The sequence below is a fragment of the Palaemon carinicauda genome, chromosome 27 (assembly GCF_036898095.1).
Source record: "Palaemon carinicauda isolate YSFRI2023 chromosome 27, ASM3689809v2, whole genome shotgun sequence".
Taxonomy (NCBI): Eukaryota; Metazoa; Arthropoda; class Malacostraca; order Decapoda; family Palaemonidae; genus Palaemon; species Palaemon carinicauda.
In genome coordinates this window covers 1,774,138-1,800,691 of record NC_090751.1, presented here as the reverse complement: position 1 = coordinate 1,800,691, position 26,554 = coordinate 1,774,138, and the positions used below count along the sequence as shown (strand labels likewise).

The following is a 26,554-nucleotide window of genomic DNA, read 5'->3' as shown; positions in this document are numbered from 1 at the left end:
CGTCCATGGGGGTAAAGGGATGGCTTTTGTGAAACATACCAGTACGTCCTTTGGGGGTAAAAGGGTTAATAATATCTAAAGGGCGAAAGGTTTGCATATGAGTAGGAATAAAAACCCGGCACCTTTCTAAAAACAAAAGAGAATGCAACATAATACATACTTTGTGCCGGTCATCTCTTGTTGTATATCCTGCAAAATTGGCAATAATTCATTACTGATCAATTCCAAAGCAGATTTGATCACGTCTACAGTTTGTTTGATGGAAGCGAGATTCTCGTTCTGGATGGCGTTGTCGCTCCTGTAAGACGCGAGATGAGCCTCCCTTCTCTCGATCTCTTTGCGCTCGCTCGCTTGTATCACTTGGCTGGCTAGGACCTCCAATCTCTCCTTTTTCTGAGTAGAAATATTTCATTCAATTACTACTTGAGAACAGCAAAAACTTATTTAAATGAATATGGAACCTTTAAAGATGAAGAATAGCATTGAAGAAAAGAAATTAAAAACAATACCATAACTCTCCCACCTTGGCATGAAAGGTAATTAAGCTATGAAAATATATAATGTGAAATACAAAAACAGGAAGTCCTTAACTTACATACTTAAGCACAGTTTTACACGCTACGATAAATTGTAGTGATTTGTTGAACACTGAGATAGTAACTATCTAATATATAATGTAAAATACAAAAACAGGAAGTCCTTAACTCACACACTTAAGCACGGTTTACACGCTACGATAAATTGTAGCGATTTGTTGAACACTGAGATAGTAACGATCTATTGGACGATTGAAAGAGCGTTTACATGCAACGATTTTTAATCCAATATTTTTAGTCTTTACTTGACCGTCATGGAAGACACACTGCGCACCATAACTTCACACTTCAGCAGTCAATCTGAAAATGAGCAAGATTGTAACGATATCTTGGAACCTTGTTTACACGTTCAAACTGTGTCGTTACGATGCATATAGATTTGAGCCTGCTGGCACCAACCACTCAGTCCAATTCCAACTCCAATAAATCGCTAAGATCTCCTTACACGTAACAACAAATTGTAACAACCTTTTCATTACAATAAATCGCTTCAATTTATCGCAGCGTGTAAACCGTGCTTTAAAAGGTTCCGAGAAGTTATTTTTAAGTCGAATTTTGTCAACTTTTGGCCTAGGGTAGGCTTCACCTAACTCGCACGCCTACGATTTTCAGCTACAAAGGTCAACAAATAGTCCTGTTTCATATTGAACATGTCGTCTTACTTACAGCATTAAATTAAACAATATTGTTTTATTACAGTAGAGTATTTTACTATGAATAGGGGTCTCGTTACTTTTCATCACCACGCTGGCCACTATGGATTGGTGTTGGTGGGAGACTTTTGTCTGATCGTTCACATAAAACCAACCTAGTACGGATGGCCTTGACTAATACGGCTTTGCTGATCATGGCAATACACAAAACCTTTTTACAATGTTAAGATATCCCCACTCAGAAATGTATAAGTATAAGTATAAGTATATTTATAAGTATAAGTTTACTTTTGCATTGATACAATATCTGAGATTAGGAGTTCAGTTGGATGTTTTGTAAGTTGAAGACCTACTTTATAAAGGTTTAAAGGCCGCTTATGAATGGCAGGGGCAAAGGGACAGTGACATTGCCCTATCGAATAGGACAGTGTCCTAGAGACTGACCATATATACATATGATCAGCGCCCAAGCCACCTCTCCACCCAAGCTAGGACCAAGGAGGGCCAAGCAATGGCTGCTGATGAATCAGCTAGGTAGACCTATAAGCTCCCCAAATCCCCCCCCCCATCCTTATCTCACAAGGATGGTGAGGTTGCAGCGACCAAAGAAACTGAGTTTGAGTGGGACTCGAACCCAAGCCTGGCGTTCACCAGTCGGGGACATTACCAGAAAGGACTAAAGGTCTGTATAAGCAAATGAACAAGTATAAATCAAGCAAGTACCAAAAACCAATTGCTGTGGAGCTTACAAAGCTTCTTACATTATAACAATATTCAAAATGTGTACTATACCTGTATGGTTTTCATTGCCATACTATACATCAGAAGTCAAATTTTTGGTAAATCAATTTATTTGGCAATGACCAGATTTCCTAGAAAACCACAAGGACTTCATGAAAATAAATTCCTAACATTTCATTTTAGATAGGGTTAGGAACGAAGTGGTGAGAGTGAGAACGGGTGTAAGAAATGAGTTAGCAGCTAGAGTGGATATGAATGTGTTGAGGTGGTTTGACCATGTTGAGAGAATGGAAAATGGCTGTCTGCTAAAGAAGGTGATGAATGCAAGAGTTGATGGGAGAAGTACAAGAGGAAGGCCAAGGTTTGGGTGGATGGATGGAGTGAAGGAAGCTCTGGGTGATAGGAGGATGGATGTGAGAGAGGCAAGAGAGCTTGCTAGAAATAGGAATGAATGGCGAGCGATTGTGACGCAGTTCCGGTAGGCCCTGCTGCTGCCTCCGATGCCTTAGATGACCGTGGAGGTAGCAGCAGTAGGGGATTCAGCATTATGAAGCTTCATCTGTGGTGGATAATGTGGGAGGATGGGCTGTGGTACCCTAGCAGTACCATCTTAACTCGGTTGAGTCCCTTGTTAGGCTGAAGGAACGTAGAGAGTAGAGGTCCCCTTTTTGTTTCTGTTTCATTTGTTTGATGTTGGCTACCCCCCAAAATTGGGGGAAGTGCCTTGGTATATGTATGTATGTATTTCATTTTAAAAAACTGACCATCTATGGGGGGTTAAACCCAATTTGGGAATAGCTGATCTTGAGTAAAGAAAGTGGCAGGTGCGCCAAAAGATTCTGTGCTAATACTGCTTTTCATATTAAAGTAATAGAGAAAAGTACTTAAGAGTGCAAGCTGGGGGGACCATGGGAACAACTTCATGCAAGTCACCTGGTATTATTAGCAGAATCTGAGGGAGAAGAAGTGATAGTGTTTAACCCTTTTACCCCCAATGGACGTACTGGTACGTTTCACAAAACTCATCCCTTTACCCCCAGGGACGTACCAGTACGTCCTTGCAAAAAACTGCTATTTACATTTTTTTTTTGCATATTTTTGATAACTTTAAGAGAAACTTCCGGCATTTTCCAAAAGAATGAGACCAACCTGACCTCTCTATGACAAAAATTAAGGCTGTTAGAGCAATTTAAAAAGTATATATTGCAAAATGTGCTTAAAAAAAAAAACCCTGGGGGTTAAGGGTTGGAAAGTTCCAAATAGCCTGGGGGTAAAAGGGTTAATAGGATGGAAAGTTGATTGGCAAGATGATGACTGAAACTCAATGAGAATGATAAAAAAAAACAAAGATGATAGGGACTAAAAAAAAAAAAAAGACTACAAACAGGAGAGCAACCATGAGTTGGCGTGAAAGTGAACTCTGTTGTAAGCAGGTCTTCTAGGACCCTTGTCTTGGATAGTGCCATCATAGCCTCTGTACCAAGGTTCTTCAGTCTTGGGTTACAGTTTTCTAACCTGAGGGTACACTATTCTGTTTCATTATTTTCTTTTCTCACCGGGCTGCTTTTTCTGTTGGAGTCCTTGGGCTTATAGCATTCTACTTTTCCAATTGGGGTTGTAGTTTAGCAAGTAATAATAATAACTAGAGGGGCACTCAGTAGAGCACAAAACTCCGCCGCGGCAGCTTATTTCTCGACCTTTTGCTTGGCCTTGACCTTTGACCTTACCATGTTTTAATTGGCGTGGATTTTTATACACTTAAATATGAACCAAGTTTGAAGTCTCTGTGACAACGACGTCCAAACTTATGACTGATTACGTGAATTGGACATTTTGCTTGACCGTGAACTTGACCTTCCAAAATTTAATCATTTCCAGCTTTTTACACAATAGTTAATCCCTGCAAGTTTCATTACTCTACAATCAAAATTGTGGTCTGGAAGCTGTTCACAAACAAACATACACAAACAGGGGGTAAAACATAAATTCTTTCCAACTTCGTTGGCGGAAGTAAAAACTATACCAAATATAACAGTCGATATTGAAAAGAGATGCTCTGAATTATAATAGCCAAGGGGAGTAAATTTTCCATGCTTCAAAAGTATAAGAGCAGCAAGTGTGGATGTTACCAGGCTTCAAATGTATAAGAGCAGCAAGTGTGGATGTTACCATGCTTCAAATGTATAAGAGCAGCAAGTGTGGATGTTACCATGCTTCAAATGTATAAGAGCAGCAAGTGTGGATGTTACCATGCTTCAAATGTATAAGAGCAGCAAGTGTGGATGTTACCATGCTTCAAATGTATAAGAGCAGCAAGTGTGGATGTTACCATGCTTCAAATGTATAAGAGCAGCAAGTGTGGATGTTAAGAGAGTTGAAAACCCTCTTGTGACATATGGGCATGTACCGATAAATAAACTACAGCCAAATTTGCCAGTCTCAAAATGACACCATCAGTATTCTAGAAACCACTAGAATAAAAAATTTCCTGGAAGCAGTTGGCAAAAACTGTTTAATATAATACTCAATTTGGGAGCATGGATCTCCAAAATGCCTGACATCTTCACAAACAAAATAACACAGAGCTACGAAAAACACGTCCGAACGTTCACGGGTGCTAACAAGGAATGATGGGAGAAGGATAGGTAGTGGTGGTGGTGGTGGTGGGGCAGTAGCTGTAGCGAACGCCACCTCGTAGTAACGGGGGATTTTGAGGAGGGAGAAGTCTCATTGGAAAGGGATCTCTGGTAGTGGTATCACTCGCCCCAGTTTTAATACCGACATCCTTTAGGGGTGAGCGAGCTGGGTATATTCCTAGCATTCCATGCAACTTTTTTTCTGTATATTTAGCAGTATTTATACCTTTGAAATGGTGCTTTAAGGAGCATTTCACTGGGCGACACAGGTCCCTCGCCCAGAAATAGATTTTTCCTTCGTCAAAATCCCTTTTATGTGCTAAAAATATGTTCTACAAAGTAATAGGACTCTCAGAGGATTATGTGATACAGTAAATCCTGTGATACAGTAAATCCTACAAAATCTTTCAAGAAAATCCTTATTTACCAAATACTTCTCCATGAAATTTTACCTCCATAATCTCCAATTCAGCCGCTTTGATGTCAGCGGTAAGCGAGGCAATGTCGACTTTAACTTGGTCCAACTTGCTCTTGGTGTCTACCTTAGCAATTTGAGTTTCGTGCATATCATCTCTAACCTCAGCTATTCGTTTCATCATCTGCAAAGGAAAAAATTAAGCGTAGTGAATAATGTACTGTAATGAGAAAGAGAGAGAGAGAGAGAGAGAGAGAGAGAGAGAGAGAGAGAGAGAGAGAGAGAGAGAGAGAGAGAGAGAGAGAGAGAGAGAGAGCAGTTGAACAACTTGTTCATTTAGAAGTAATACACATATGCTATTAGACAAAGAAATCCAAACATTACTTATTACTATTATTACTGTACAAACTTCTTTAATAAGACTAATAATTCAAATTTATAGGCACAGTAGACCCAAGAAGAATTTGCTCCTTAACAAGACTGCTCCGTGATACATGGAATTTTGCATTATCTTGACTTTAAACAAGAGAAAAAATTAAACACAATCATTGCCTACCTATTAGTGGTAATCTTTAAACATTGTTGCCTTAAATCAAAGTAAAGAATCTACGCTAATGGTACAAAGGTCTCTTATGGTTTTTAATCCTCTCAAAGCTGAGGAATCATCTTCCCCAAAAATTGTCCTCTCTTTAACCCTAATCCATTGAGCCCAACTCACAATTACATTTTTTCCAAAATCCACAAAATACTTTTTGAGAAATCTTGCCATCAATAGGGGAGCAGGGATCTCTAAAACGTCGGACATCTTCCAAAAATCACAAAACATAGAGCAAAACAAAACACATCTGACCAACACAAGTGCTGAGGAGGAATGGGGATAGGGGGTGGGGAGATGTAGGGGTAGAGAGGGGGGATGTTGATGAAGGAGAGGTCTAATTGGTGAGGGATCTATGGTCGTGGTTCAGTCACGCCCCAGTTTTCTATACTGACGCTCAATGAGTGAGCGAGCTAGGTTTATTCCTGGCATTCCATGCATCTCTTTTTCTCTTTGGCATATTTAGCAATAACTATGCCTTAGAAATGGTGCTAGAGGAGCATTTCACTGGGCGACACAGGTTCCTCGCCCAGAAATAGATTTTTCCTTCGTCAAAATCCCTTTTTTGAGAAATCTTGCTATCAATAGGGCAAACAAACACACCAGTCAAAATATGAACAGGAATCCAGAAGATAAGTAAAAGTAAAATTTCCAGGTAAAACAATACACTGAGGTAGTAAAGGGATCCTACCACAAACTTTTACAGTCAATTTCTTTTAGCGAGGCATATTTGCACCAACTCGCAGCGGTGCCCTTTTAACTCGGAAAATTTCCCTGACCGCTGATTGGTTGGACAAGATAATTCTAACCAATCAGCGATCAGGAAATTTTTCCGAGCTAAAAGGGCACCGTTGCGAGTCGGTGCTAATCTGCCTCACTAAAAGAAATGGACTATAGTACTATTCAGTCAACCGTTAAGTTTGTATTATCTCCTTATTCCCAGCTTCATTCTGTTATGGCTCATACCTTCTACGTTTACCTAATCAGCCATTAAATATTTTCATATGCATTTAAACTATTATCTTACCTGTTCTTCACGAATCCGAATCGATTCATTTTCGTGCTTCAGATGCTTTAATCTCTCTTCTTTTTTGGCGCTGTCTTCCATCAGGTCACATTTAGCATCATATTTAATTTTCGCCTGTAAAAAATAAAGCATTGAATACGTTTGATAAATAAACACCAACCGGTGACAGCCAAAACCTACCGAGATATTTAATTTCCACTGTTTTTGTCAGCTGATCTTTGTTGCTATAGAGAGCTATAGAAAATATGTACACCCATGTATTGAATGAAAGCTAAAACCAAAATTTTAATAAAAAATGACATATTTTTTACTTATACAAACCTGAGTACGATTTCAGTAAAACTGGAAATTTGTCTGTTAACCCTTTTACCCCCAGGCTATTTGGAAATTTCCAACCCTTAACCCCCGTGGGGTTATTTTTTTTCAAGCACATTTTGCAGTATATTTTTTTAAATTGCTCTAACAGCCTTAATTTTTGACATAGAGGTCAGGTTGGTCTCATCCTCTTGAAAAATGCCTGAAGTTTCTCAAAAGATTATCAAAAATATGCAAAAAAAATTTAAATAGCATTTTTATGCAAGGACGTACCGGTACGTCTATGGGGGTAAAGGGATGAGTTTTGTGAAACGTACCAGTACGTCCTTTGGGGGTAAAAGGGTTAATAAAAAATTACATATTTTTTACTTATACAAACCTGAGTACGATTTCAGTAAAACTGGAAATTTGTCTGTTAAGATTCATAACGAGGCGTTGGTAGTTACTGTCGGGTAGCAGGGGAAATTCGACCCACTGCCAGAACAGAATAGTTACTTTGACCTTCCCTTAGAACTTGCTGGGTAGGTGAGGAAGGAAGTGTAGTTTAATGGACTCAGATTTGCATAGTTAACCCTTTTACCCCCAAAAGGACGTACTGGTACATTTCACAAAACCCATCCCTTTACTCCCATGGACGTACCGGTACGTCCTTGCAAAAAACTGCTATTTATATTTTTTTTTGCATATTTTTGATAATTTTTTCAGAAACTTCAGACATTTTCCAAGAGAATGAGACCAACCTGACCTCTCTATGAAAAAAATTAAGGCTGTTAGAGCAATTTATATAAATTATATTACAAAATGTGCTTGAAAAATAAAATAACCCCTGGGGGTAAAGGGTTGGAAAGTTCCAAATAGCCTGGGGGTAAAAGGGTTAAGATAGATACAAATTAGTAATGACTGTACTTCATACACAAACTCAAACCTTTGTCATTTAATAGGAGACACATCAGAGAAGGGAGAAAGTTCCTATAACCATATTCACAGGTTTAAAATCCTGGGATGAGTGAACACTCAACCTAAGGAGGAGCAAGAGCGTTGACTCCAATCCACCTACTATGACCTGAATAGGTCATTAAACAAAGGATGAATGCAAGAGTTGATGGGAGAAGTACGAGAGGAAGGCCAAGGTTTGGGTGGATGGATGGAGTGAAGGAAGCTCTGGATGATAGGAGGATAGATGTGAGCGAGGCAAGAGAGCGTGCTAGAAATAGGAATGAATGGCGAGCGATTGTGATGCAGTTCCAGTAGGCCCTGCTGCTGCCTCCGATGCCTTAGATGACCGCGGAGGTAGCAGCAGTAGGGGATTCAGCATTATGAAGCTTCATCTGTGGTGGATAATGTGGGAGGGTGGGCTGTGACACCCTAGCAGTACCAGCTGAATTCAGTTGAGTCCCTTGTTAGGCTGGGAGGAATGTAGAGAGTAGAGGTCCCCTTTTTGTTTTTGTTTCTTTGTTGATGTCGGCTACCCCCCAAAATTGGGGGAAGTGCCTTGGTATATGTATGTATGTAAAAGGTAAAAGTGGTGGGCGATGCGGTAACGTCCCTGACTGGTGAATGCCAGACTGGGGTTCAAGTCCCGCTCAAAATCATTAGTTCCTTTGGTCGCTGCAACCTCGCCATCCTTGTAAGCTAGGGATGGGGGTTTGAGGGAACCTATAGGTCTATCTACTGAGTTATCAGCAGCCATTGCCTGGCCCTCCTTGGTCCTAGCCATTCATGGGCAGACTTTAAAACCTTTAAATGAGTTAAAAGCTTAAAGCCCATCACTATCAAAACTTTCCTGGTTAAGTGTGCATTAAAGAAAGGCATTGGCACGTCGTATCACCCTCCCAGCTATAAGGTTTACAGGTCTCTCATGAACGCCAGAGGCAAGAGACAGTGACATTGCCCAGGAGACTCACCATATATCAATATGATCAGTGACCAAGCTCATCCCCACCCAAGCCAGGACCAGGGAGAGCCAGGCGATAGCTGCTGATGACTTAGCAGGCAAACCATTATGCTCCCCCAAGCCCCCAATCCTTAGCTCACAAGGATAGTGAGGTTGCAGACGATACAAGAAACCGTCGAACTTGAGCGGGACTCAAACGCCAGTCAAACCGATCACCAGGCAGGGACATTTGCAATAGGCTACCAAAAACCCCTGGATTTCCCCTCTGAACTATAAATAAAGTTTCATTAGGACTAACTTTAAACATATTCTTCCTTTGAGGAATACTGTAGTGAGGTAATTTCACTTCCATAAAGGTAATATCCAGACTGCCTTAAGCGGGGTTTACACGGGCGAGCAGCTCGTCGAGCCTGGCTCGACAACCCTGTGTTTGAATTGATGTTCGAGCGTGTAAACGGGCTATTTGGTTGTCGAGCGCGCTCGTCGAACGGCTCGATGAAAGTCAGGCTCATCTTGACTTTTGTGGGCGGAGCTACATTGTTTGACGAGCGGTGTGAACGTGTGAACGGGTGTCGAGCATCGAACCTCAGTTGTTATTCAAACCTGCTCGAGGAAACATCATCAAAGAAATGAATAATGGCTGCCATTAATGAAAGCAAGAATGAGAAGGAAGTCGTACTTTGATTTCATACATACATATCGGGCTCATCCAGCTTTATGGAAAGTTAAATCAAAAGACTATTCCAATAAAGTAGCCAGAAACAAAGGAATAGCGGCTCTGCATGAAATATTGAAAGAACTAATTTTAAAGCCTTAATTTTAAAGCAATAAGCAAGTTGGTGTGTGAAAATTTCTCTCTTTTTAGTAGCCAATCCTTCGTCCACTTTGATCTTTTTTTTTTTATTCTTAGTGCCACTGCTAAAGCAATGGTTATCAAATCGTCCTGGTCGAGAGACATGTTGATGTTGTTTTAGCACGAGGCACACTGAGGCTCGATGTACTGTCTGAAAGCTCTTCGAGCCGTTCTACAAGTAGGTTCGACAACTGGGCTCGACGAGATGCTCGGCCGTGTAAACCCCGCTTTAGATAAGACACTCATATCCAGGCTGCCTTAGATAGCCCCAGATTATTTTGTAAAATCGCAGGCTAAATCTCATGACAATCAAAATAGTACTCACACTGAAATTAACTTATAACAGAGTTTGTATTTTTCATAACATACAAACCCGAATTCTTTACTATAGGAGATATTCTAGCGCGAGCTGGAAAATAAGGCCGAAAAACCTTAACAAGGTCGTTAACGACCAGGAAGGTAGTTACCCACCTGTTAGTGGTGGGGGAACCGCCGGTCGGTAGCTGCTGTTTACCCTCAATCGGATTTTAGCTAGGACTATTCTAGGGGGCGGTGATGGAGGGAAGATTTGTGTAAAGAATTTGGGTTTGTATGTTAGGAAAAATACAACCGCTGTTATAAGTTTGTCATTTGTTCCTACACTTGATACGAACCCTCATTCTTTACTATAGGAGACTTAGTCTTGAGGTCAGGGTGGCCAAGGAGTTCCCTATTCCTAGGGAAGATAGTCCTCAGACTAGACTCTTTTGAAGCAACAATCTTCCGTTAATCTTCTTTCTTGGTAGATCCCCATAATCTCAACGCGACTGAGGGTTTGTAGCTTCATGGAAAGAAATGTTTCAGGATGAAGTGGGTCAGGAACATTCGACTCGGACCCCTTCAAACTTAGGATTCCCCCGAAAAGGAAAAACCTCGTGACCATGAGTATAACTTATACCCTGTGAGAGGAATAAGATGAGTATCATACCTTACTTCCATTGGCAAGTCCAGCTGAAACTGGATACAGACTAGGATCCCCAGATGGGAGGGAGAAGGAGACGAAGAAGATAGATGGATGTCCTTCTTGAAACCTAGTGTAACCCAGTATCCTCAGCCAATGGTTACTGTCCCCTGAAAGGGATGGTGTTGCGAGAGGTTCTCTTCTTTACCTTGTTGGTACTAAGGAAGAGATGACGGAGACGTGGTCTGAAAGGTTTGGTGTGCTTCAGGTATTTCTTTAGCACCCTGACTGGGCATAGTAACGACTGGTCTGTATCCTGTGTTACTTTATTGAGGCTGGAAAACTGAAATTCTCGAAATCTCTCATCGGTAGATGAAGGATTATGAGTCTAGCCACAAAGCCCGGTACGAAGTTGCGAGACACTCCCCCCCCCATCCCTTAGAATGGGTGACGACATAAGACAGTCCATGTAGCTCACTGACCCTTTTAGCCGAGGACAGAGGTACGAGGAAGATGGTCTAAAGGTTCAGAAAGTAGCCTGAGGCCCTTAAGGGCTCATAGGGCAGACCCTTCAGGGAATGTAAGACACGTCTCAAGGTGATGGTCTAATCTCAACTGGGGGGCAAGATCACTCAAAACCCCGAATCAACGAAGGTGATGTCTTCTGATCTGGAGAGGTCCACCCCTTCTCAGTCTACAGATGAGGCTCAAGGCTGAGCGATAGCCCTTAATCGCCGAGACTGAGAGGAGCTTTTCCTCACTGAGGTACAAAAGGAAGTCTGGGAACTACTGATTCCTTCCTTTTGAGAATTCAATTGCTCCACATGGTCGCTGTTGTAGCAGTTAAGATGTCCATTGTCCTATAGTAAAGAATGAGGGTTTGCATAAAGTGTAGGAACAAATAGGAAATAGGAATTTTTATGAAACTACTGTAGCAACATATGATGAAGTACAGTACTTTAATGTGAAAATAGATCTGAAATATACTTTTCAATGATCTACAAATAAATAAATAATGAAAAAGAAATTATATAATGTAATGTGCTGAACACAGAAATTATATTCACCCACACTCAAGATGCAGTCCTCTCCTGTGAAGGAATATAATACATCCCGAACACAAAAATTAACTAATAAATTTAAATTGTAGTTTAATAGGTCTACCCAGTAAACATGGCCATAAAGAAAAGCCACTTATAAGCAAAACTTAGTACATACCTTATCCTCAATTGCAGTAAGACTCTCTATATTATCTCTTGAACTTGCATAAAAATCAATGAGGAGAGAGAAAAATCTTCTGGTTCGTTTTGGATCTGCAAAAAGAGGGATGTGGTAAATAAGTCAGAAGTTTTTAAATGTTATTAACCTAAAATGCACAAATTAAAATCTATGGTTAATCTCCTCAACATTAACCGAGTATGCTAATAAGCGTCAACGTACTTCAATCACATTCTCTATGTATTGTACTATTATTATTATTACTAGCTAAGCTACAACCCTAGTTGGAAAAGCAAGATGCCACAAACCCAAGGGCTCCAACAGGGAAAAATAACCCAGTGTGGAAAGGAAATAAACTACAAGAGAAGTAATGAACAATCAAAAGATATTTTAAGAACAGTAACAATATTAAAAATAGATCTTATATAAACTATAAAAAGAGACTTGTGTTAAGCTGTTCAACATAAAAGCGTTTGCTGCAAGTTTGAACTTTTGAGGTTCCACCAATTCACCCGATTAGGAGGATCATTCCACAACTTGGTCATAGCTGGAATAAAACTTCTATGCAACAGATGCTGATGAAAGTCTGATTTCAAAAACGCAAATGGGCTATCTTTAATTAATTCAATCGATACGAATCAACAATTGTCCATAACTATATCATAATAGCAATATTAATAACAATAACAATAACGATATAAGTACAATAACAGTTCAACTATTTAGTCAAATAATTTGAAAATCATGAATTAGTTACAATGTTACTATTTTAATCAAATACAATATGCTTTTCAAGTAACGCAAGGGTCATGTCTTCAATTATACTCGCATCAAGTGCCAAAAAAAAATGATGGTTGCTAAATTCCAAATAAGTACATGGAAATAAAAAGAGTAAGGAAAAACATAAATAAAAAACTTTAGTGTACTTTTTAGAGAGTGTGAAGTGTCACAAACATCGATGCCAAACGAATGTTTGGATAAGAGTTCTCAGAACCTAAGTCACTAGAGACCCAGTTACAGATATGTGGCATTGGTCGAGGAGGCAACGGATGTTAGCTGGCATAACTTGTGTGCAGTCAAAATAAGTCTTTCATTAATTCAATACTAATGCCCATCTTATTTACCCTTTCGCCCCCAAAGGACATACCGGTACGTTCATGCAAAACACTGTTATTTACATGTTTTTGATAACTTTATGAGAAACCTAAGGCATTTTCCAAAAGAATAAGACCAACCTGACCTCTCTATGACAAAAAGCAAGGCTGTTAGAGCAATTTCAAAAAAATATATAGCAAAATGTTCTTGAAATTTAACCTTACCTTGGGGGTAAAAGGGTTTATAGATGATATATTTAGCTTTAATGCTTTGCAATCAATTTATAAAATTCTAAAAATTATTGTCCAAATTCCCTTATACATCCTCCTGAAATACAAGAAGCTTAACCCTTTTACCCCCAGGCTATTTGGAAATTTCCAACCCTTAACCCCCAGGGGGTTATTTTTTTCCCAGCACATTTTGCAGTATATTTTTTTCAAATTGCTCTAACAGCCTTAATTTTTGTCATAGAGAGGTCAGGTTGGTCTCACTCTCTTGGAAAATGCCTGAATTTTCTCAAAAAATTATCAAAAATATGAAAAAATAAATTTTTATAGCATTTTTTTGCAAGGACGTACCGGTACGTCCATGGGGGTAAAGGGATGGCTTTTGTGAAACATACCAGTACGTCCTTTGGGGGTAAAAGGGTTAAAGGATGCTTATGAATGGCAGAAGCAAGGGATTGGACAATCTAGAGATTGACCATATGAATATATGATAAGCACCCAAGGCCTTTCTCTCTATCAAGATATGATCAGCGCCCAAGCCACCTCTCCACCCAAGCTAGGACCAAGGAGGGCCAGGCAATGGCTGCTGATGATTCAGCAGGTAGACCTATATGCAGCCACTACTAGAAACTATGGAGCTTCCGCGGGGCTCGAACTTCCGTCCAACAAATTGCCAAAAAGGGATGGTTCAAATATGTTGCCACAACCCTAAGTTAGCAATAAAAAAAAAACTAGACGTCCCTGCCTGGTGATCGCTAGACTGGGGTTCGAGTTCCACTCAAACTCATTAGTTCTTTAGTGGCTACAACCTCATCATCCTTGTGAGCTAAGGATGGGAGGTTTCGGGGACCCTATAGATCTACCTGCTAAGTCATCAGGACCCATTGCTGACCCTCCCTGGTCCTAGCTTGGGTAGAGAGGGGGATTTGGTGCTGATCATATGTATATATGGTCAGTCTCTAGGGCATTGTCCTACTTTCTGGGGCAATGTCACAGTCCCTTGCCTCTGCCATTCATGAGTGGTCTTTAAACTGTTAACCCTTTTACCCCCAGGCTATTTGGAAATTTCCAACCCTTAACCCCCAGGGGGTTATTTTTTCCCCAGCACATTTTGCAGTATATCTTTTTTAAATTGCTCTAACAGCCTTAATTTTTGTCATAGAGAGGTCAGGTTGGTCTCATTCTCCTGGAAAATGTCTGAATTTTCTCAAAAAAATTATCAAAAATCTGAAAAAAAAATTTTTATAGCATTTTTTTGCAAGGACGTACCAGTCCGTCCATGGGGGTAAAGGGATGGCTTTTGTGAAACGTACCAGTACATCCTTTGGGGGTAAAAGGGTTAAACTGTTAAACAAGGTTTCTATACATCCTACCAAAGCCAAAGGAGATGGCTCTTCCAAACCCTGCGTAATTCCGAATTCAAATGCGGGAAAATAGCATCTAAACTTTTCACACAAAAACTTGCATCTATGTAAGAAAACCTAAATGTAATTTCATTCGTGAATAGCAAAAACTCGAGTAATTCAGAGTATTTACCAAGTTATCTTTTTTTAAGTCTCAAAACAGTTAATATCAATTTTAAAGCACAATATTTCAAAATAAAAGAAAATACTGCGTATACCCATAAAAAATAGAAAGGTATAACTACACTATAGTCCATTTCTTTTAGCGGTGCCCTTTTAGCTCGGAAAAGTTTCCTGGTCGCTGATTGGTTAGAATTATCTTGTCCAACCAATCAGCGATCCAGAAAGTTTTCCGAGCTAAAAGGGCACCGCCGCGAGTCGGTGCAAATATGCATCGCTAAAAGAAATGGACTATAGTACAGTATTTAGAGAGAGAGAGAGAGAGAGAGAGAGAGAGAGAGAGAGAGAATATCTTAATAGGTATCTCAGAGTATTGTACTATACTTAAGTATTAGTTGCATACTGTACATTTATTACTACTATATCTATAAGAATTAATTTCTTTTACTATCCATAGACCTTCATCCACTGCTATCTGCACATATCACCAACCACAAGGGGAAGGACTATTAACCCTTTTACCCCCATGGACGTACTGGTACGTCCTTGCAACAAAATGCTATAAAAATTATTTTTTTCTTATTTTTGATAAATTTTTGAAAAAATGTTATTTTCATTAGTAAAATAAATTTTTGAATATACTTACCCGGTGATCATATAGCTGTCAGCTCTGCTGCCCGACAGAAAAACCTAAGGACAAAATACGCCAGCGATCGCTATACAGGTGGGGGTGTACATCAACAGCGCCATCTGTCGAGCAGGTACTCAAGTACTCCATGTCAACACAGAACCAATTTTCTCCTCTGCCCACTGGGTCTCTATTGGGGAGGAAGGGAGGGTCCTTTAATTTATGATCACCGGGTAAGTATATTCAAAAATTTATTTTACTAATGAAAATAACATTTTTCAATATTAAACTTAGCCGGTGATCATATAGCTGATTCACACCCGGGGGGTTGGGTAGAGACCAGCATTATGTGTTACATTAAGAGCTAAGTATTTTGTATTTCATTTTAGCAGTTATTCAAAATAACAAACATAAAATAAATAAGTACCTGGTAAGGAAGTCGACTTGAACAATTACTCTGCCTTTTTAAGTACGTCTTCCTTACTGAGCCTCGCGATCCTCATAGGATGCTGAGCGACTCCTAGGAGCTGAAGTATGAAGGGTTGCAACCCATACTAAAGGACTTCATCAAAACCTCTAATCTAGGCGCTTCTCAAGAAATGACTTTGACCACCCGCCAAATCAAGTAGGATGCGAAAGGCTTCTTAGCCTTCCGGACAACCCAAAAACAATAATAAAACATTTCAAGAGAAAGATTAAAAAGGTTATGGAATTAGGGAATTGTAGTGGTTGAGCCCTCACCCACTACTGCACTCGTTGCTACGAATGGTCCCAGAGTGAAGCAGTTCTCGTAAAGAGACTGGACATTCTTAAGATAAAAAGACGCGAACACTGATTTGCTTTTCCAATAGGTTGCGTCGATTATACTTTGCAGAGATCTATTTTGTTTAAAGGCCACGGAAGTTGCGACAGCTCTAACTTCGTGTGTCCTTACCTTCAGCAAAGCTTGGTCTTCCTCATTCAGATGGGAATGAGCTTCTCGTAATAACAGTCTGATAAAATAGGATAAAGCATTCTTTGACATAGTCAAAGATAGATTCTTAACTGAACACCATAAAGCTTCAGACGGGCCTCATAAAGGTTTTTAAATAGAACTCAAGAGCTCTTACAGGACATAAGACTCTTTCTAGTTCCTTTCCAACCATGCGATAAGTTTGGAATATAGAACGATATTGGTCAAGGCCGAGAAGGCAGCTCGTGTTTGGCTAGAAAACCAAGTTGTAGAACATGTAGCCGTTTCGGATGAGAATCCGATGTTCTTGCTGAAGGCATGAATCTCACTGACTCTTTTAGCTGTGGCTAAGCATATCAGGAAAAGAGTCTTTAAGGTGAGATCTTTCAGGGAGGCTGATTGTTGCGGTTCGAACCTGTCTGACATAAGGAATCTTAGTACCACGTCTAAATTCCAACCAGGTGTAACCAAACGACGCTCCTTCGTGGTCTCAAAAGACTTAAGGAGGTCCTGTAGATCTTTATTGTTGGAAAGATCTAAGCCTCTGTGACGGAAGACTGATGCCAACATGCTTCTGTAACCCTTGATAGTGGGAGCTGAAAGAGATCGTTCTTTCCTCAGATATAAGAAAAAGTCAGCTATTTGAGTTACAGAGGTACTGGTCGAGGATACGGATACTGACTTGCACCAGTTTCGGAAGATTTCCCACTTCGATTGGTAGACTCTAAGGGTGGATGTTCTCCTTGCTCTAGCAATCGCTCTGGCTGCCTCCTTCGAAAAGTCTCTAGCTCTCGAGAGTCTTTCGATAGTCTGAAGGCAGTCAGACGAAGAGCGTGGAGGCCTTGGTGTACCTTCTTAATGCGTGGCTGACGTAGAAGGTCCACCCTTAGGGGAAGAGTTCTGGGAACGTCTACTAGCCATCGAAGTACCTCGGTGAGCCATTCTCTCGCGGGCCAGAGGGAAGCAACTAGCGTCAACCTTGTCCCTTCGTGAGAGGCGAACTTCTGCAGTACCTTGTTGACAATCTTGAACGGAGGGAATGCATATAGATCTAGATGTGACCAATCTAGTAGAAAGGCATCTATATGAACTGCTGCTGGGTCCGGGATTGGTGAGCAAAATATTGGGAGCCTCTTGGTCATCGAGGTTGCGAAGAGATCTATGGTTGGCTGGCCCCAGGTGGCCCAAAGTCTCTTGCATACATCCTTGTGGAGGGTCCATTCTGTTGGAATTATTTGTCCCTTCCGACTGAGACAATCTGCCATGACATTCAAGTTGCCTTGGATGAACCTCGTTACTATTGAAATGTCTAGACCTTTTGACCAGGTGAGGAGGTCCCTTGCGATCTCGTACAATGTCAGAGAGTAGGTCCCTCCTTGCTTGGAGATGTACGCCAAAGCCGTGGTGTTGTCCGAGTTCACCTCCACCACTTTGCCTTGAAGGAGAGACCTGAAGCTTTTCCAGGTCAGACGTACTGCCAGTAGCTCCTTGCAGTTGAAATGCATTGTCCTTTGAATCGAGTTCCATAATCCCGAGCATTCCCTAGCGTCTAATGTCGCACCCCAGCCTACGTCCGATGCGTCCGAGAAGAGAACGTGGTTGGTAGTCTGAACAGTCAGGGGAAGACCCTCTCTAAGGTTAATATAGTCCTTTCACCAAGTCAGACAAGACTTAAACTTTCCGGAAACCGGGATCGAGACCGCTTCAAGCGTCTTGTCCTTTTCCAGTGAAAAGCTAGATGGTATAGAAGAGGACGGAGGTGTAGTCTTCCTAGTGACACAAATTGATCCACGGATGACAGTGTCCCTACCAGACTCATCCACAGCCTGACAGGGCAGCGTTCCTTCTTCAGCATCTTCTGGATGGATAACAGGGCTGGGGGCTGATCGTCTTGTTCAGCAACGTCCTCATCTCAGAGGGTTTCTCGTCCGAAACTAATGAGGAAACGGCAACGGAGTGGGCAACGTCTGACTCGCTGAATCCGGTCGCACTGGTGGATGCGTGACGGAGCCGGACGCAATATCATGGCACTGCTGCACAGTCTGTGAACTGTCAACAACCATGGGTGCGCGAGGAAGTACAGCGTCAACCCGAAACTGTCTAGACTGCTGGGTTGTGTAGTCAACACCCTTGCTGAGGTTGACGCACTGCGTCACAACAAGTCACCTCTGCTGGTTGTTGAACGTCTTCCTAGTGACACACTGAACGTCAACAACCACCTCCGAGCGTCGCTTAACGTCAACGTGCGACTGGCAACCCACACTGGGTCGCATCGGTGGAGGAACCACCTCAACTGGCAGACGCGAGTAGGATACCTCAGAGCAACAGGGCGCACAACCAACCGGTTGGAAGGTTGTTGGCCAGAAGGATCTTCTCCGCATTTAAGTCCTCAATCAAGGACACAAGCTTGGACTGCATGTCTTGCAGCAAAGCCCATTAAGGGTCTACGGGAGCAGGTGTGGCAACAGACGGGGTTAGCGACTGAGGCGGAACCATTTACCATCCCTGGAAGCCTTGTTATGTGTGACATAATAGTACAGCAAAACTTCAAAGGCTCGACAAAAGTTGAGAAGTTGACCTGTAAACAACTTGGAGCGTCTCCTGGCTAGGCGCCAGGGCGAGTCTACCAGAATTGAGAAGTCTATTTGGGCAGAGGCATGAACTTCCCAGCCGCGAACTTCTCTCGTGTCCTATCAGACTCTCGCTCTATAAGCCAGTTTAAAAGAAGGGAAATCAAAGGCTGTATCCCTAAAACTCCTCCTGGTGCAAAAACCAGTCGCCTAGCCAACGTAACGCTCTCTAGGAGAGCGAGAGAGCACTAGCTTAACAACAACGGCTTCGAAGTAGCTAGGCCTAGTGTAAGTTCTGACGTTTAGGCGAACGAGGAGCAGCAGTTACAAGATCCGGACGAAGATCCTTAAAAAATCATCATGATTTAATTAAAGTCCATAGGAGACTAAGCAGCTTAAGGCTCCTCTCCAAATGACAGAGTCCTCAAAGGAATATCAGTAGGAGGGAGAACAGCACTTTCTCATCTACAGGAACCTTGTCCGATAAAAGCTAGGTTATCTCAGTGAGTCTCTCACTGGTGCATTAGTAGCAGACCAGAAGGCAACGTCATGTAACAGCTTGACAGTCTGTGAACTGTCAACAACTGAATTGTCAACCACAACAGGTGCGTGAGGACATACAGCACTGGTGCATTAGTAGCAGACCAGAAGGCAACGTCATGTAACTGCTTGATAGACTGTGAACTGTCGACAACTGAACTGTCAACCACAACAGGAGCGTGAGGACATACAGTGTTCACTCGAGACTGCTTTGACTGTCTATACTGAGCAGTCAAAACAACTCTAGAATGCGGAGGTTGACGTACAGCGTCAAAACAAAGCAACTTAACTCCACCCTCCTCTTGTTGTGGTAACTCGCAACGTCAACGGAAGGTAGCGTGCGTCTGTGAACGTCAACGTGCGGCTGGCAGGGTACACTGCGCATGGGTGGTGGAACTCTCACAGGCGGAGTGCGGGAGCAGGTAGCGTCAGCGTCTACTGTACGCACAACCTTGGTTGGTTGTAGGCTAACGGGTGCAGCGTCAACCTTCTCCGCACGATACTCCTGCATAAAAGATGCTAACTGTGTCTGCATAGACTGTAGCAAAGACCACTAGGGTCTACAGTAGCAGGTGCGGCAACAGACGGTGTTACTACCTGTTGCGGTACCGCTTTGCCTCTCTTAGGAGGTGAGCAGTCGTCGGAAGACTGCAGCGAGTCCGAACTGACCCAGTGGCTACAACTGGGCCATTGGACTTGCGCGGAAGGGACCGACTTGCACTTAATAAGCTGCGAGACCTTGGTCCATGGTTTCTTACGAGAAACCTCTTCCGCAGACGAGAAGTAAATGGGCTCTCTCGTCTTTGTGTGGGTGGGGCGATCTTGGGTAGATACGCCCGAAACCACGGAGGGAAACGTCTGTTCGTTGATCAAGGCCTGACGAACCCATAAGTCGTTCGACATTACTTCTCCCCTGGGCTTGGGAGCTTGCAAGAGGTCCCGGACTAGGTGAACGACAGGCACGAACAGACGAACCCTCGGACGCAACACTGTAACACTTTGCGCATATCACTTTATCACTTCGATTTTCTGTTTTGCACTTATTTCACTGAAATCGAAACTTTTACTGATTTCTACCTGAAACACGCAATTCTATCCTTCATTAAAAGGTAGTAATTGCGAAAACAGTCGTATAATGCAGCTCATTAATACTAGCAAAAACAGAAAACATATAAAGATAAAGAATTCAGTGGCTGGGAAAGAGACTAAACACTAGTTCAATTAAGCTACGTTTACAATCTCTCACCGCACATAGCCTGGGGACAAGAATAAAACCATAGAAACGTTTTACCTTCTTCCCCGTACAGCGACTAGGGAGGAGAGTAACACGAGAACAACGTTACCCGCTTGAACGGAACGTTTTTATTCTCCTCTCTCTCCCTCAGTCTCTATCTCTCTCTCTCTTTCTCTCTTGATTTCGCACCTGAGAGAAGAGCCCAATTATATATCGTCAAAAAAACATGTTATTTGGCTAAAGGAAAAAAACTGAAAGGTTTTCCAAATAAAAAGTTCCTTTAATTTAGAATTTAAACCATTCAAGTTAAGAAAGAATGAACGAAACGTCAGAATCGATTTACTCTTACTGCAAAGTGAAACCGTGAAACACTCTCTCTCTATCGTAACGATAGAGCGCATGTTGAACGTCCTGAACGTCAACAACTGCGTAGTCTAAAAAAACTAAACGTTAGTTCATCTTTGAAAACAGTACGAAGACTATCAAAGAAATTCTTTCATAAAACATTAAATTTAAAAAGTTTTAAATTCTTTAAAGGCTAAATACGATATAACGGGCTGAACGTTGATTAACTTCGGTTCCAAGTTAGGACCGCCTACTATCAGGAAAGGTCGCATATAAACAAAACATAAAAATTTATTTTTATATGTTTATAATAAATGGAAAGTTAATCGAAGAGGCCTAATAAAGGCGGAGAGATATAAAATATATAGATCTATAACGTGTTAAGCAAAATTACTAAAAACCTAAACACACTTCCGTCTAGGGGAAGGGTCGGCCATTTAAAAGTGAAAGAGAGTCCATACTCTCTTTGACACCATAATAAAATCTATCCAAAACGAGTTCAAGATTTTGAGATGAAGATAAAACCCCTGCATAGCGAAAGCTCAAAACTAGAATATCAGTGAACCCTCGCTACTTCGCGGTTCGACCATCGCGGATTCACCACTTCGCGGATTTTTTTCATAACCCATGTATATACATATATCGCGGATTTTCCAGAAATATCGAAAATACCGCGATGTGACCGATGGTGCGAGATTGGAGAAAGTAAGGAAAATTGAATCGTGATTGATTTTCAATATAAATGAAACTTTGAGGAGCAACAAAGATATAATTTGTTAGAGAGATAGAGAGAGGTAAGGAATGGGAGGTAGTGAAAAGTAGCCCACAGAGAGAGAGAGAGAGAGAGAGAGAGAGAGAGAGATAGAGAGAGAGATAGGTAGAGAGAGAGAGAGATAGAGGGGGGTTTAAATGTAATAAACAAAAAAAATTGATAGGTTATAACACATTGGTGCTTATGTAATATCAACTGTATACTGTAGACGGTTTGAATAAGTTAAGAAATGGTATAAATGATACTTTGTTAGTGTATTCGTACACACTCAAGAGCGGCAGCTAGATGACAGCTGATCTAATCACAGCCAAAAGTAAATAAAAAAAGAAGACAATACTCGATTTTTAAAACAAACCCGAAATTTAAAAACAAAAGTACACGCTTTCTTAATGTGCAATTAACTATTTAAAGAGTGGCAATTTTCTAGAATAAAATTATATTTCCCAAAAAATAGTGGTTTGCTGATGAAATCGGATGCCGTATTTTTAACTATGATTGAAATGGATGTAGACTCGGCCTAATTATTTCGTTTCGTATTTAATTGACACTAAGAAAACTAATTTTAGTTTCTTCATCTAAATGTAAGTACAGTATTGTATAACACGAAGAGAGAGAGAGAGAGAGAGAGAGAGAGAGAGAGAGAGAGAGAGAGAGAGAGAGAGAAAATCAGCTGTTATACTCAAATGGCGTGTTTTTGTTTCGTGAGAATTTCATCGCCACGACTTTAACAACAACATACTGTACTGAACTTTACAGTATTATACAGACTACTGTAATATGATAAAGTAAAATATTTGTAATCTATTTTATATGAAATGGGGCTATTTTTTTTTTTTTTTTTTAAAATTTACATTTACGTATGTAAAACAACTCTCTCTCTCTCTCTCTCTCTCTCTCTCTCTCTCTCTCTCTCTCTCTCTCTCTCTCGTAGATTGTTTTCCTGCTTTGCTACGTATGTATGAATTTATATAGATACGGTAAATAATATTTGTAATAACATATTTTATTAAAGCTTTTACTGTAATATCATTATTTATCACTTTCATCATGCGCGTTAAATTCCTTAGTTTGTTTACTGAGCGTACTTTATGACGCCGTCGTTTCAGGCGACGTCATAAAGAAAAACATTTCATTTGGAAGTCCTAAGAAAAATTAAGTAAAACATTAGTAATAACCAAATCAATATACTGTACTGAATAATCAATATAATCGATGCAGAAACTAACCTATAAACAGATGTGTAAATGCGTTTGTTTCTTCAATATAATCAGAGATAAACGTAAACAAAACATTGGTTGCCATTTTTTATCGTGCTTTTTGGCGTGTTTAGGAAACGCATGATATAAAGTCGCCCTTAATATTTGTGCCTGTTTTAGTTTAGGGTACGTTAGTACATGCATTAAGTGTTCTGTACATTAAAGGGTAGTTTGTTAACAGTACTACGTACAAGGGAAGGTTTTAAAAGTCTGAATATACATGTTAAATAAATAGGTAAATATGGTGTCACTACTTCGCGGATTTTCACCTATCGCGGCCGGGTCTGGAACCTATCTACCACGATAAACGAGGGTTCACTGTAGTGTACTTCACCAAATAGTTGTGAAAACAAATCCAGTTAGTAACAGCGTATTTAGTAGGTCTTGCCAGTGGCACGACAGAGAAAAAATTGATTCTGTGTTGACATGGAGTACTTGAGTACCTGCTCGACAGATGGCGCTGTTGATGTACACCCCCACCTGTATAGCGATCGCTGGCGTATTTTGTCCTTAGGTTTTTCTGTCGGGCAGCAGAGCTGACAGCTATATGATCACCGGCTAAGTTTAATATTGAAAAATTCAGGCATTTTCCAAGAGAATGAGACCAACCTGACCTCTCTATGACAAAAATTAAGGCTGTTAGAGCAATTTGAAAAAAATATACTGCAAAATGTGCTGGGGAAAAAATAACCCCTTGGGGGTTAAGGGTTGGAAATTTCCAAATAGCCTGGGGGTAAAAGGGTTAATAGGTATCTCAGTGTATTGTACTGTACTTCAGTACTAGTTGCATACTGTACATTTATTACTACTATATCTGTAAGAATGAATTTCTTTTACTATCCATAGACCTTCATCTGCTGTTATCTGCACATATCACCAACCACAAGGGGAAGGACTATTAAATGTTATGCAGTATCAACAGATAGATAGTGCCAGCTATCATCATCATCAAGTACGGGGTGTTCGATGTCGAACGGCCGTGGCCCTCAGCACAAAACTTCTCCATTCATTCCGGTCTTGAGCCTTCCTTTCCAACTCCACCATCGTTAGCCCGCACATCTCCTTGATATTGTCACTCAATCTAGTTTTAGGCCTTCCTCTCGTTCTTGTACCATAGACTGATACAATTAGTAGCGTTCTTTCCAGAGTATTGTGTTTCCGAACCTGGTGTCCAATAAAAGCCAGCCATACAATCATGCTAAACATATCAGTAAACTGTACATGCTCACTCACTTGGATCAAATAAATCAGCTGGAAAAAAGTCAACGTCCTTGTTAAGACGTTTAAGGAAGTGACTAATGACTTTAGCCAATATCATTATCCTCCCCGAGGAGGCATAAGACTGCGGGTGCTGTCGGACGCTGTCGCAAACATCAAACGGGAGCTGTAAGGTAGGAACCAATTAACGACCATGTCATAATAGAACAACGAGAAAGTACGTTATGATCCTGATCTATCATTTTAACGAATACTTTATTTTTTACAAATTAAGAAAATGTATAGCAACAAAAATAGTCTTCCTTTTCTAGATATGATAAACACCATTTACAATAAACATTATTGAAAAAACAAATAAATTTCCTCAGTTCTCTACATCCACCACAATTTTAAAACATCTAAATTTTACATACATACATACATCAAGGGACTTCCCCCAATTTTGGGGGATAGCCGACATCAACAAAGAAACAAAAACAAAAAGGAACCTCCTCTCCTGTATCTACATCCTGTGAGACATCTAAATTTTAAATAATAATAATAATAAAAAAATTGGCAGTAAAAAACAAGACGACTTATGAATAGTAAATAAGGACTGCACAACTCTATGAATCAGAAATATGGTCACAAACCAGGAACATGGAAATTCTGAATGGGTGCCCAGGCCAGAGTGCTAACCATACAAACTCGATTCCATTAACCCTTTTACCCCCAAAGGACGTACTGGTACATTTCACAAAACACATCCCTTTACCCCCATGGACGTACCGGTACGTCCCTGCAAAAAAATGCTATTTACAATTTTTTTTTATTTTTTTGATAATTTTTTGAGAAAAGTCAGGCATTTTCCAAGAGAATGAGACCAACCTGACCTCTCTATGACAAAAATTAAGGCTGTTAGAGCAATTTAAAAAAAATATACTGCAAAATGTGCTGGGGAAAAAATAACCCCTTGGGGGTTAAGGGTTGGAAATTTCCAAATAGCCTGGGGGTAAAAGGGTTAACAAGGAAAGTGCAGTAGTTAGCGGAAGGTAATGGGGGTTAGCCCTCACCTGCGTGACTGTATAATGTTCCCTTTTGTCGTTTCACTTAAAGATTAATTGATTGCGAGTTTTCTGGAATCCTGACATCTAAGGTCATTGACGTCGATATCATTTATATATAAAAAATAAAAAGAAATTCTCTTTAAAACAATAAAAGTAAAGATGCCCTTAAAAAGGTCAATTAGTTTTTAGAAGACCTGCTTCTGAAATACAGGTAAATCTAAAAAATATCCCTAGCATGGTACAGCACATCATGTCTAAGAATCTTGGCAAGGACGAACCTGCCATCCTCATCTCGAGCCTCAAACAGATATTTATTTCTTAAGGTGCTAAAAGAGGGGCATTCAGTCAACAAGGGCCTCACTGTCAAGGGTACCAAACAGTAATCGCAATATAGCTGTTGTTACCTAGTCATCAGAAACTTGTATTAACCGAGTATGACTGAGTGGGTGGTCTATGGAGTTGGTGTCTGGTCAAGAAAGGACCACTCATCTAAGCTGATTTGAACAGCTAACTGTCACACCTATCTCACCTTTTACCAACTGACCCCAAAAGTATTAATCGTTGATAAAAAACTACTAAGAACTGAGAATTATCAATCAATAACAACCAAGCACAACTATGCCTAAGAAGGAACACGACCATTACATTTATCGGACTACCACCCAGTTCACAAATACTATTAGATAACAAAGGGACCAGTTGCCATTGAAATCTGAAAGGAAAAGAACACCAAGGGCAAGAAAACCTATTCCGTTATCTTGAAAGGATACAGGAAAGGTGAGCGCAACTTCCACCCGAAGGTGAATAGTGATCGCTAAGTCTGAAGGAACCAAGCAAAATGCCTTCCTACGTGACAATCCTCTTTATTAACTACTTCCCCACGCGAAGACGCAAACAAAGAGAGGGGGGGAGACAGAATACTGGCATTTCCCAAGGTTAATACTCAGAGGCAATTCACGCATTCCCGGCAGACAATAAAGATCACTATTAAGCACAAAGGAAAGAATGAATGCTCGGGGCACAAATGATAATCCAAGTGAATTAAGTAATACTCCAAGAGAAGTTCATTGTCTCTCTGGCTGGCATCGACATCTCTTCGGCAGCATACTCTCTTCAGTAAAGGAACTGCGTACAGTCACACCTTCAGGATGGGTACTGCTTACAGCTATGCCCTTCATAATGTACCAAACATGTGGGACAAAAGGTTTGTATCAGAGGGAGCAACCAATAGAAGATGTCAATACAGAAGTTCCTCAACCCACAAA

At 40.7% G+C, this 26,554-nt stretch overlaps 1 protein-coding gene across 1 annotated transcript in view; it reads right to left on the bottom strand.

Moving 5' to 3' along the window:
* LOC137620499 (kinetochore protein Nuf2-like) overlaps positions 1-26,554 on the bottom strand; it is a 41,916-nt gene that overhangs the window by 10,930 nt on the left and 4,432 nt on the right. Inside the window, exons 3-7 of the mRNA XM_068350677.1 lie at positions 24,259-24,409; positions 11,884-11,978; positions 6,664-6,777; positions 5,079-5,225; positions 161-393 (exon numbers count right to left, since the gene is read on the bottom strand). Of these exons, the coding sequence (XP_068206778.1) occupies positions 161-393; positions 5,079-5,225; positions 6,664-6,777; positions 11,884-11,978; positions 24,259-24,409 (740 nt within the window). The remainder of the gene's footprint in view (positions 1-160; positions 394-5,078; positions 5,226-6,663; positions 6,778-11,883; positions 11,979-24,258; positions 24,410-26,554) is intronic.